The 12,222-nt window shown below is 51.7% G+C and overlaps 1 protein-coding gene across 1 annotated transcript in view; it reads right to left on the reverse strand.

The window, feature by feature from the left end:
• Positions 1–11,698, reverse strand: part of LOC144130336 (uncharacterized) — a 28,856-nt gene extending 17,158 nt beyond the window's left edge. The window contains exon 1 of the mRNA XM_077664267.1: positions 11,433–11,698. Within this exon, the coding sequence (XP_077520393.1) occupies positions 11,433–11,441 (9 nt within the window). The 5' untranslated portion in view covers positions 11,442–11,698. The remainder of the gene's footprint in view (positions 1–11,432) is intronic.
• Positions 11,699–12,222: the final 524 nt, after the last annotated feature.

A 12,222-nucleotide genomic window follows, 5' to 3' on the forward strand; every position in this document is an offset into this window, starting at 1 on the left:
CCGCAAATACGTGTAGGTAATAGTCACGTAGGCACGCGCGCAAAGCACAAACTTTGCAACAAACACACACTGCGTGAGTAGTCGAGAAATAAGAGAAAAATGGGTGGCTTCTCCTCCTCCTCCTCCGCGCGGCAGATAAGAGTGGTTGGTCTCCCAGCGCGATGTAGGGCGCGCTGATCCCGGAGGCACGCGACTAGGTGTCGCTGTTCCTTTCTCCGTTGTGCCGCCGCTGTGTGGCACGTGGCACCGATTCGCCGCGCTGTCAGGTCCAGCCGAGCCAAAGACCGAACAGCTTATATAGCGTCACCACCGCCGCGCCGTGTCCCGAAAATTGCCTCGTTCGTCGCACGACGGACGACGCCGCCGCTCCAGGTCGTTCCGAAGAAAAACGCCGTATTAAACTCGATGGGAACGACGCTCCTCGCTTTCGCCCCGTCTTTTTCCCGTCTGCACGCGTAGCAGGGCGGCGAGCAGCGCCCCCTGGCTCCGAAGAGCTGGGAGACGTCAACTGTGAAGAAGAAGCGGGTCCAGCTTCGCTGTCTTTCTTTCATTCTTTCTACGCTTTCTTTCGTTCTTTCTAAACTGAGTCGCTTTCGGTTGCGTCAAAGCGAAACGGCGTTCTTTTTGTCTGCGCCTGAGGCATCTAAGCCGAGTCTGATGGCGATGCCGGTCGCGGGCGGCGTGGCGTTGCTCCCAGTCTCGCCTCTTTTGCTGTTTTTGTTTGCTTTCTTTTTTGTCGCTGAAAGACGTAACGGCGAGTCGGTGCTCACGTCGCAGTTTGTAGGAGCGGTGGATGCCAGTCTCTCTTCGCGTTTCGTTTTTTTTTTTGCTTTTTGGTTATTTTTGAACTGCGAGAGTCGCGCTATTACGGCAACACGGTTTTGGACGCCGCAAAAAGAACGCTTTAGCCGACCCGGCGCGTACAGCGCGCGTGCGCGCAGTTGAGTCGTGGCAGTAACGGTTAATACTGTTTACCTGACCGTTCTTGAAAAGGCTTGACGAGTCACGATTCCCGAACGCCGGAATACAGTTTTTTGGTTAGTTAAAAAAATAAAATAGTGTAAGTTTATGCATAATCTGGCTTCTTGTCGAGCTCTATACTTGCATATCATGTGAACGCTGGCGCTCTGAAACGCGACATAACAGACGCGATACCCTTGGTCCCAATTTTTTTGCCACATATGCTACAGATAGCGCAGAAAGGTCAACGGCCGTACAGTCAAAACACCTGTCACGTAAACGAAAAGTTCCTTATGCGTACAAAACGGTTTCTTACAAACGTTTCTAACGCGGTTTACTACAGATGCTTCTTATAAAGATTCTTGTGCGGTTTCTCATAACAGTATCTGAAACATGCTTTTCGGCAATCGCGACAGCCGGGATGAAGCAGAATTAAGTACCGTTCTAATACGTGGCCAATCGCGTACCGATGTCACGCGCAGAAAGCTTCGAGAATTCGGCTCCTAATTTTCTGGCGCCCGTTAATAACAATAACAATTGGTTTTGGGGGAAACGAAACCGCGCCCCGCCGCGGTGGCTCAGTGGTTAGGGCGCTCGACTACTGATCCGGAGTTCCCGGGTTCGAACCCGACCGCGGCGGCTGCGTTTCTATGGAGGAAAAACGCTAAGGCGCCCGTGTGCTGTGCGATGTCAGTGCACGTTAAAGATCCCCAGGTGGTCGAAATCATTCCGGAGCCCTCCACTACGGCACCTGTTCTTCCTTTCTTCTTTCACTCCCTCCCTTATCCCTTCCCTTACGGCGCGGTTCAGGTGTCCAGCGATATATGAGACAGATACTACGCCATTTCCTTTCCCCAAAAAACCAATTATTATCATTATTAAACGAAACCGCGCAGCATCTGTCTCATATATCGTTGGCCACCTGTACCGCGCCGTAAGGGAAGGGATAAGGGAGGGAGTGAAAGAAGAAAGGAAGAAAGGGGTGCCGTAGTGGAGGGCTCCGGAATGATTTCGACCACCTGGGGATCTTTAACGTGCACTGACATCGCACAGCACACGGGTGCCTTAGCGTTTTGCCTCCATGAAAACGCAGCCGCCGCGGTCGGGTTCGTACCCGGGAACTCCGGATCGGTAGCTGAGCGCCCTAACCACTGAGCCACCGCGGCGGGTTCTGGCGCCCGTTTCAACTTGCATTTCAGTGGCAGTATGGTTGTAGGCTGGAGCTGATAACGCAAAAGCGGGTGCTCTACTAGTGTGTAACATACGCCAGAGTGGTATGCGTTACACACTACTCTGGCATGTGCACGCGCCCGAACTTGATCGTCCAGCGTGAAGACGTTTCGGTGCACCTCGCAGATCACTGCATTCGCACGAGTGATGGCAACGTTTTCGAGAACAGTTCCGGGGAAGCTCTCCATCAGCTGTCAGTCGCGCTTTCGTTGCCAGTAATGGGCTCCGCTTAGGGCCTTATGCGGTAGGCTACATGGTGGGAGACACAACCAAACGCTGCTTTCTGCTGCGTTTCTCACTGGGCTCAGAAAAATGAGGCATGCATCGTGTGCCGCGTTCTAGCCGCCGACTCAGGCGCTTTGTGGAGTCTCCCCTCGTGTCCGTGTTCGTCTTTGCGCTGTGAATGTAAGCATGAAATACCAACTCGCCCAGCAACTGATTTTAATCATGCTCCTCGCATGTCACATGCAGTGTACAACCTCGAAATGCTGGCTCAGATATATACATATATTTTCTTGTGTACAAATGAAAATGCGAAATATGGTTAAGTCCTTCCGATTGGCATCACCGGCAAGAGTACAGCTACTCTTGAAGTCAGTTCTCTTGTAATTTAGGGGCTTGGTATGTACTATCGGCAAGAAATGATACCTGAACAAGGGAGTTGAGCCCTGACCACCAAGATGAGGATATCTTATCCAGGGGAATCTGTAATATATCAGATTATTTTAAATGCAATGGCGCGAAGACTATTCTTCGGAAGAGTTAATCAACCTCACTTGTATTTCCTGTCCAGGAGCTAATATGTTAGTGTCCTTGTGCTGCCGCCTCAGTTTTTTTGTTAGCGTTTCATTCGTTGCTGATATCACATAGAGCTGTGATCACTCGGGATGTGTACGCCTCAGATGAAAGCGAATTTAGAGTACACTTCCATTGAAAAAATTTCTGCTTCACTTGCCGAAATACTACTTTTGTTAACCTTTAGCATACCCCACCCCCCCCCCCCTTCCAAAAAAGAAAAAAAACCTTTTGCACCACACTGTATATGATCCTCAGTACAGCAACCTTGAGGTGCCAAGTGGCTCATCATCAGAACAGATCGCTTTCCGGAACGGGAAAGGGATGAATATCGAGGGTAGGCTTCACTTCTCTCTGTGCCACTGAACTGAGTGAGGAGTGGGGATGACGACAGCTAAAAGGCCCCTATTTCTTGAAACTCTCATCACACACGGATGACGTTTAACGGTGTCATGAATGGTGACGTTTCTTCTTTTTTTACATCAAGCGTCGCTACGGCTGAGCGATGGCCGTAGACGTCGCAAAGCTATTGTCCCGCCTGTATCCAGCAACCACTTCAACCCCAGCACACTATTCGCGGCACATCAAAACACGGCCAGTGCTACCTGCACATACTCGGGCTGCCCAACTCGCCGCGCCCACAAACGCAAAAAGTTTTACGCTGCGTGGCCCACTGTCACGATTTACTTTCCCGCTCCAACGCAAAGCACACCGGCGACAGACACCTATCTGGACACGCTATCCGCAGACACAGCGTCCCAGATTACTCCTTCTTAAAGGACGTGTACACAGCGCGGGCGAGCAAACAATACCGGCAGGCGCTGTCATCACGGTCAGGGCCAGGACCACAACACTCCTTCCTCAATCCTGTCGGGGGCATCGCGCCCCGCTGTGCGCGAGTGTCGCACGCAGTGTCACCGCTTCTTGTATGTACCCAGCCTGCCTCCAGATGTCTCTAAGCCTAACGGGCTTCTTGTTATACCGACAGCTCTTCCTCGAACAAAGCCTGGTCCAAGTCACGCGACGCGCAGGCGTGCTGCAGTCCATGGAGCGTTCGTCTGCACTTGCGTTCGTGCTTTCGCGGTACCTATCGAGACCGGAGGAAAAAAACGCTACGCTCAAGGCTCCCGGCAACCGACAACGGCGGAGGTGGCGGTGCAGACAAAACATTTTGCGGGGGAAGGGCTCGTTGCGCGTGCGCGCTCTAGCGCTGCTGGACAGACTTCCGTGACAACTATATTGGGCTTCCACATCCGATGCACGCACACGAACGCACGCTCGCCATATATGCATGCAGGGCGCGGTGAACAAAGACGCCGCGTTGAGGAAGTGGTCGTTTTGCGTCCGCATTGCTCGCCCCTGTGCTAGACTGGCTGCCTTCCGCGCTCGCGTGCGCGAACTTGCCTTTTCCTCCTCCTCACCCTGAAGCGTGTTGAGTGCGTCGCACGTGCTACAGAGCAGCCGAGGAAAGACCTTATTGGCTCGACTTCGTCCCGCCCGTTCACCAGCAAGAGCGATTTCACGCGCCGGGATTTTCTTTTTTTATAAGTGCGTGTGGTCACGCTAAAGCGAGATTTTGGAAGTCGATGGCGCTCGCCTCTGTTGCCAAGCTCCTTGTCAGATGGGAACCGAAAGAACGAACCGTTTTTAGCTTCTTCGAAGGATCTGCATGCCTCGGCTTTTAGACGACGGAAGGACGCTGTCTTCCGCTGTAGCCTCTTTGCTTTTTGGCGATAACGAAGCGTGCGCGTACGCCTGTGGGGCGTATACTGTGCATGCATCATCTGCAGTATCTCATGGGAAATAATCGCGCACTTAGTCTCGTGCGAACGGGCGGCCCTTTCTATGCGCATGCCTTTCTATTGCCGGATGGAAAGGCACTTACAGGGCGTGTACTTTTGCAAAGGAAGCTCTATCTAGGCGGCGCCCAGGAAGAATGCAACCACAATCCGGGGTAAACCTGGCCAAATGCATTGAGGTAAAACAGGCAGCGGCGATAGTTTCAGAAGGAAGGCTCAGTTCGTCGCTTCCTTCACTCAGAAAGAGAAAAAAAAAACAGAGCAGAAAACGGAACACTTGTCTCCGTTTAGAAGGTTCCTTAGCCGCAGGAAACACAAGGGCCATAAACACCCATAGCGGAACTTTCCCCATTGGAATGGCGAGGAGTCAAGACTTGTTCCTGTGTAGCCAGACACGGAGTGATTTTCGGGAGCTTGACGCAACCCTCTCCAAATTACCGATGCCTCATCGAGTCCTATACGTCTCCTAACTGCTGCCGTAACTGTTGCGTGTATATTCTCACGCGCTGATGGATGTTTGTAGAGAGCTTGAAGAATAAAGCGGCCGCGAGCGTTTCAGGCATCTCATAATTGAAAGACTTGCCGAAAGTGAACGCGTTTCACAGATAATAAACGACTACTTGCCGCAGTTAAAAGAGAAAAACTCTGCTCGGACCTGTAACCGGTGTATACAAAGAGGAGGTAAAGGTGAGCTTTAAACAGCGAGAGCGCAGTTTATCATTGCGTGACAGTTCGTGACAGTGCGGGAGGAGATGCATCGAAAGTCCGCTCTAGATCTTTCCAACCTGGGCGTCACCATATTGTGCGCTGGACTGCTGTGAGCACCTACCTAGCGCCAGCACTTATAAATGGGGTCTATAGACAGTCTATAGACCTTTTATGGACTCTTGCCCTCCTGCAAACTGTCTGTAGACGTCTACTAAAAGTGTACGGCCATAAATATTTAGATTGTCTATATACTGACTATAGAAATTACATTGCTTATAGACCTCTCTAGAATTTGTCTGTAGATAGTCTATAGCCTTTACAGAAAAAAAGTCTATGGACCTTCTATTATAGACTGTTCGAAGAAATAAGTGTAACGGAGGTGCTCACAGCAGTCCGGCCAGCAACATTATGGCGACTTCCAGGTTGGAAAGATCTGTTGGCACAATGGACGCTGTGGCATGTCATGTGCGATAGAAAAAACCCGCCTTGTCTGTTCGGGTGCCTGAGGCAGACCACAGCCGCTCCGATGTTGCATCGTTTGCTCGAAGCTATCACGCTGACACAAAGATCAGCGACCACGCTACGAGAGCACGTCGTAACGCAACCACAGGTCACCGTCACGAGTCTGTAATTCTGCTTGCTTACAAAGTCTGATAAGACTACCAAACTCCTGGAGCAAAGGCCAGGCTCAGAACCCGAGCGCTGGATCGAGGCCGCGTGCCACTATAGCTTTCTCCCCTTGCGCTTGCTTGGAATTGCGTATCAACTGGAGTATCAACAAATGTTTCACTGAAGGCGTTCACCTGATCCAATCAGGACAGTCAGCCGGTCCACGGGCCCTAACACGCGTTGAAGTGATGCCGGATAGGGACTTGAAAGCTTTGACGGGAGCACACCATATCAATCGTATATGCGACGCGGTGAACACCTATTTGGAACCGTGTGAGAATAACATTGCAGCGGACCATAGATTTTCCAAGAGTTGTGGTTGTCCTCAAGAGGATAATGACGTTCCGTGTTGTATCCCAAACGTAATCGTCATTAATCGTCCAGCTTGATTCTTCAGTTTCCTCCGCTGCTTTCCGCCAACGCAGGGTACAGTAACCGGCAAACTATGCGGCGATCTCTTCTGGCTTTTCATGTTCACTCATCATCTCCGCCTTCATCATTAACTCTTCATGTTAACTCATCATCTTCGCCTTAACTCATCACCTGCGAAGCTCTTACCCTGCTTATTCGTATATCCTGCAAATGCGGTTCCTTAACTGGCATGCTGTCCGACGATGGTACCGAGGGAATTGCTCGTCGTCTTCGTCTGCCTGCATCTTTACTCGGCACCGCATAGCGCGTTACCCGTCTGCGTTTTTCTCCATGGGGCTTGTAGCTGGCACCAGCGGACACGCGCTGAAGACCGCTCCACGTGCTCGCCGGAGCGTCCAGACAAAACTCTTCAGCACCGCGTTTACGCCAAAGAGCTCCAGGTGCACGGAGCAGAAACAAACCCGAATCCGGCTCTCTTTTCCTGAACCGGGCTCCTGTGCATTTTTTTCTCCTCACTTTGCTCCCATCTATCTTTTCTCTTTTTTGCTCTTTCTCGAGCGCCCAGACAGCGCACGGATTCCTCTCACATCGCCGGCGGCCAAACTCTGGCGCAATTAACGCCTGACCTCGATTTGTTTTTTCCTGGGCGCGCGCGGGGGCGCGCTAGGCGGTGGCGTTGATAGGTCGCGGAATCTCGGGGGGGGGGGGGGGGGGGGGGGGGGGGGGGGGGGCTTTTTTCTAGTGCCGCTCATGCCTCCTTCTACTGTGGAGGTGGTGTATTACTGCGCGCCCCTCAAGCAATTGAAAAGGCAGCGAACAAGAACGTAAACAAGAACCTTTTAAAATTCGCGTGCAGACGTGTGTATCACAGTTTCTGGCATTGCGAGTCTAATCCTTGATGTGCATGAAAGTAGCACATACTCGCGATCCGAAACAGCTTGGGATCGCGGATTCAGATTACGCAGCAGCAGTGCTTGGGTAAACACGAGAGGCTAAAGGAAATATGCGTATCAGAGTTTTGATCGTCGATGCGTAGCCCCCAGATGACTTGAAGGAAACTACCCTTCTCCACTGGTCCTCATAGCATGCTGCGGGTTGCTTAGGTACAAATAAATCGCCGAGACCTAATTTTCTTCCTTAATCCCTGCAAAAGTTCAGCACACCCGGCAGTTCTTGGGATACGTACAGCATTAAAGGGGTACGGACAGATGCTTGGTGCTTCACAGAATGTGCAAACGTAGTTTTTAAACGATGCGGACCGCACCTTTGCGCAGCACTCCTATACATCCTTGAGATATTACGAAGCACAAGCCATGCGCAACTGCACAACGCTTCCCGTGGCACCTGGCGTAGCACAGTTGCGTAGGCGCACTGATTCTGACAAATGCGTGCATATAAAACATACATAATGGCATGCCTAACAGCGCAAACCAATGTATAAACGGTTCTGAGCCATATTACCTAATGAATCGGGGATACCATGAGCACCAGTGGACATGTTCGAGGAACCTAGGAAAGTAAACGTACTGTAAAGGTATTTCGGCAGCAAAGCATTTAGTTACGCTGTTAATGGTGACTATGAGTTGTTTTTTATGCAGGGCGCAAAAAAAAAAACTCATTAAGTAACACTCTTGTTCCCTTCACAGGGTGCGCAGACGTGCTTTTGCACTGTAACTCTAGATTTTAAAACAACTTCTCTTGAAATGTGCAAGTTACCGAAGCGGCAAGGTTCGGTTTGTGCGCCTGATTTCCATAAGAGCTCGCAGCTCCGTCTAATGTTTTCATTTAGCCAAGAAGTGAAGAGGGTGCCGATGAAGACGAAGAGTTCAAAGAAGCTTAAAATCTTCTAAATGTGTGTTCATGTGTGTTCCCTTAGTGTGTCCGTGAACCCTTCTGCTGGGGAACCCATACATTTATGACGGGTTCGCATTACTGAAATCACAAGAATGTAATGCTACAGATAAATATCATTCGCTGTTTCCGGTGAACAAACTAGACCTGGCACAACTCGTTCCTTCTCTCACTATATCTGTGGCAGAAGCTCTTCGATGAGCAAACACAGACGTACTGAAAACTTAGAACGTGACTAACTGCGGAAGCTTCACAGAGCCACGGTGGTATGCATGACTTGAAGTTGTACTAAGCAGACTGGCTCACAGCGTAAGGACACGTACGATGGAGTATCGATAGAGTAGCCGCATCGCAATTGCGCGTACGCACCAACTTTTTTAATCTATGCTGATCGTGGACGGAAAACGTACTACACACACCGTTACATCGTCGTCGACTCGAAAACACAGCTTGGGAGAGATTGAAACGCGCGCTGTATGGTTTTTTCTGCTTGTTTTTGCACCACTTTATACGAAAACTGTGACCGAGGTCGCTAGTGTAGGGGTCGATCTACGCTATTTTTATGCGGCATTATCTGTTCTCTCATTTGTATTGCGTGTCATGACGGAGGAATTAAGACTGACTGGGACCGCTAGCGTTTCTCAGTTTGGATAGGGGGATCAACTCATCCTCGTTTTTATCATACATTACGGATGTAAGGCTGCCTAGAGTGACGTGTACGATGCGAAGCACACTCTGTGGTAGATAACGGCACCTGGCTAAATCCTGGCATTGTTTTGAAAACTCTGATTTCCTAGAAGTTAGGGGGAATTCATTATACCAACAGCACTGGAATGCACTAAGCGAGGCGCTAAATCAACCCTACAAATTTGAAATATCCCCATCTCTGTACCACAATCATTGTTCAAAAATTGTCGATGGGCACTTGATGGTTCTACGCTCACTCAATGCTTCAACACACGAGGCCGTCCTTCGAAAAACTCTCAGCAACGACAGCGTCCCCTGCTCGGCTGACGATCTATGATCACCTATTGTGGAATTGTAAAGAGGAGCCGCCCCCGAAATCTCTAATACAGGTTCCTACTCTCGAGCAGTGGGAGGCCGTGTTGGTCAGCTCAGACTTGGGAGTTCAAACCCGGGTCATTGAATGGGCTACCCAGGTCGCTGTCAGCCGTGGACTGATAGCCACCTATAGCACGGATCGTCTGCATTCTACCTTATCTCACGAATTAAATGTTTTCCAATCTAACACACGAGGCTAAACATGCCATGCACTGGATGAAACAGCCGTCTATATAATTGTTTTTATTTTTATTTTTCTCCGAAGTTCGAGTGCTACTATATATAGAAAGAGCAGAGTTTCCAGGCGATACCTCCTCGAATCTCATCGCCCCTAAATTTACACCTGCGCTACGCGTGGGAGACAGAGACAAAGGATTCTCGTGCTACTTATTCGTTTACATTCAATCCCGTACACTGGTCCTCCGGCGATATATAGAGGGTGGGAGAAAGACTTTCCTGCCGATTGTTTCCCCTCCAGAAACGCGTTCATCTTTTAATTTCATCTATTTGTTTCCGACACGTTTCCTCGCCAATCGCTCGGCTCCTTACGCAAATGACGCGACGCTTAAACACTACTAATTCCCTGCGGCTCTTTTGTTTTCCGTCCTCGGCTCTCGAGCAAGTTCATTATGGAAAGCAGAACGTACAGAAGAAGCGCAAATAAAACAAACAAGAAATAGGCGAACAGCTATAAACACTCGGCGCACAGACAGACAGACAGCGGAGTCGCCGTCGTGCCGCCGCTATCGGCTCGGTATCCGGCTCTCACGCGCCGTGACCTCTATCCGGCGCGCTCTTCTCTCAGCCGCGCCGTCGTCGCAATGTGCCAAGGGCAAGGCTGCAAGCCGCCGCATTGCCACCGAGGAAGGCGGCACGTCAATCGCCTGGGTCACGGCTTCTCCGCCGGTCACGGTTCGAGCCGCTGTGGTTGGCGAGCCACCGCCTTTTTCGGCTCTTTTTTTTATTTTTTACGCGCATTTTTGTTTCCCCTCTCTCTCGTCAATCGAGAGTTGTGCTCGAAGCGGGGCCGACCTTGTGTGCGCGCGAAATGAGCGCCTGTCAGGTTCGGTTAGAGTCGGCATGCGACGGCCGAGGAGCCAGTGACCCGTCCGGCGATGGACTGAAAGCGGTCTTTTCTGGTTGAGAGGCGGTCAGAGCTGCGCGCAGTCGCACCGAGAGACCTAAATGCTTTGCTTGGGCTCAGAGTGGGAGGGGCGCTTCAAGTCTCTTCTCTTTTGCTGTCGCTCATGCAATGAAATAACAGGTATGCAAGTGGACGGCTGAAATACGGGCCGCGCGCTTAGGTCGGGATTGCGTCGGCAGCGCTGCATTGTCCCCCTCTGAAACAAAGGCTTTCGCCCGGCTGTTGAATTCTGAGGGAGGGAACAACGGCGCTCACCTCTCAGTCTCATCTAAATGGGCATTCTTATGTGCCATTATGCAATGGCTGAGCTCATATTTGCGAATAACGCCGGGCGTCCTTCTGTCCGCCCCTCATTGTCCGCGACGGGGCGCACGGTGACATGAACTTGATTAGCGCCAACACGCTGCTTCCTCTCCAAAGTGCACTCTTGAATATCACCCACTCTCGCTATTCGCTCAGAACCGGACGCCTTCAAACGCTGAAAACAGTTTCCAAGACAAGCACCTTCGACCGTACACGAAGCTCCAATATTAAAGGGAACAGTCACTTTCCGCACAAGAACGAATTCGGTCGTTACTTTTGTACAGCAGTTTAAACTCTCTAATGGGCATTATCCACTCAGAGGGAAACCATTTAGAACAAAGGTAAAAGCGTGCTTTCCACTCGTACTTATGGAGAAATCATTGGTTGAATACTGCTAATATGTTCTCTTTTATGTAGGAGCTCTCAGTACATTCAGGCCGCTATGTACAGTGTATATAATCACGAAGACAAATACATAAGCACTCAATCTTCGGCCGCAGTGCCCACCGACATTGTACTCCCGGCCGGATTACCCTCACCTGATGCATCCTGTCAAGCGATCGCGCACACTTTTCCACGGGGGGGCTAGGGGCGGGCCAAGCGGCGCGTAGCAGTCCCGGGGCCTCGGCACAGTGACGAAGAAGGAGCAGGGACCCCAACAGCGGCTCAGGCACACAGTGATGTAGCGTCGGCTCCTTGGCGGGCGGAGGAGTGCGAATAGTTGTGACGGCCGGCGGGAGCAAAACCGAGCAGCGAGAGACAGCTAGCGCACGCGTCTCCGTCCGACCCGGTCCTCAGTCTCCCCTGGGAGGCCCCGCTGCGGCCGGTGAAAAAGGCTCTCCTCCTCCGACGGCGTCGGTGGTGACAGGGGCTGCTCAGAGGCCGGCCGACACGACGCCGCAGCTGCAAGGTTTCTGGGCCTGACCCAGTGCGGCGCGCGTTTCCTCCGGCGGCCGATCCTCCGGTGGTGCCTCTCATTGGGTCCACATTTGGGTCACCGTGTTTGGGGGTCCGCCGCCGCCGCCAAGGCATCCCTCCCTCCTCACTCTCAACCCCCTTACTACTCTTCGGCGTACTGAGAGCTTCCCGACGCCGCTGGAGAGGGGGAGGACGACGACGAATTCTGCACTCCAGCAGAAGGACTACCCCCCCCCCCCCCCCTCACAAATATTCTCCCCGCTTGTGTGTAGCTGCAGACAGCGACCGCCACCACCATTAGACGTCGCTTCACGCAATCGGCGTTTCTCTGGCCTCCCGTGTGCGCCTATGCACCGCCGGGATGCACGCGGTCTGCTCAGACGCCGTAATGCGACACGTCCTGTCCGCATC

The sequence above is a fragment of the Amblyomma americanum genome, chromosome 4, assembly GCF_052857255.1.
Source record: "Amblyomma americanum isolate KBUSLIRL-KWMA chromosome 4, ASM5285725v1, whole genome shotgun sequence".
Lineage (NCBI taxonomy): Eukaryota > Metazoa > Arthropoda > Arachnida > Ixodida > Ixodidae > Amblyomma > Amblyomma americanum.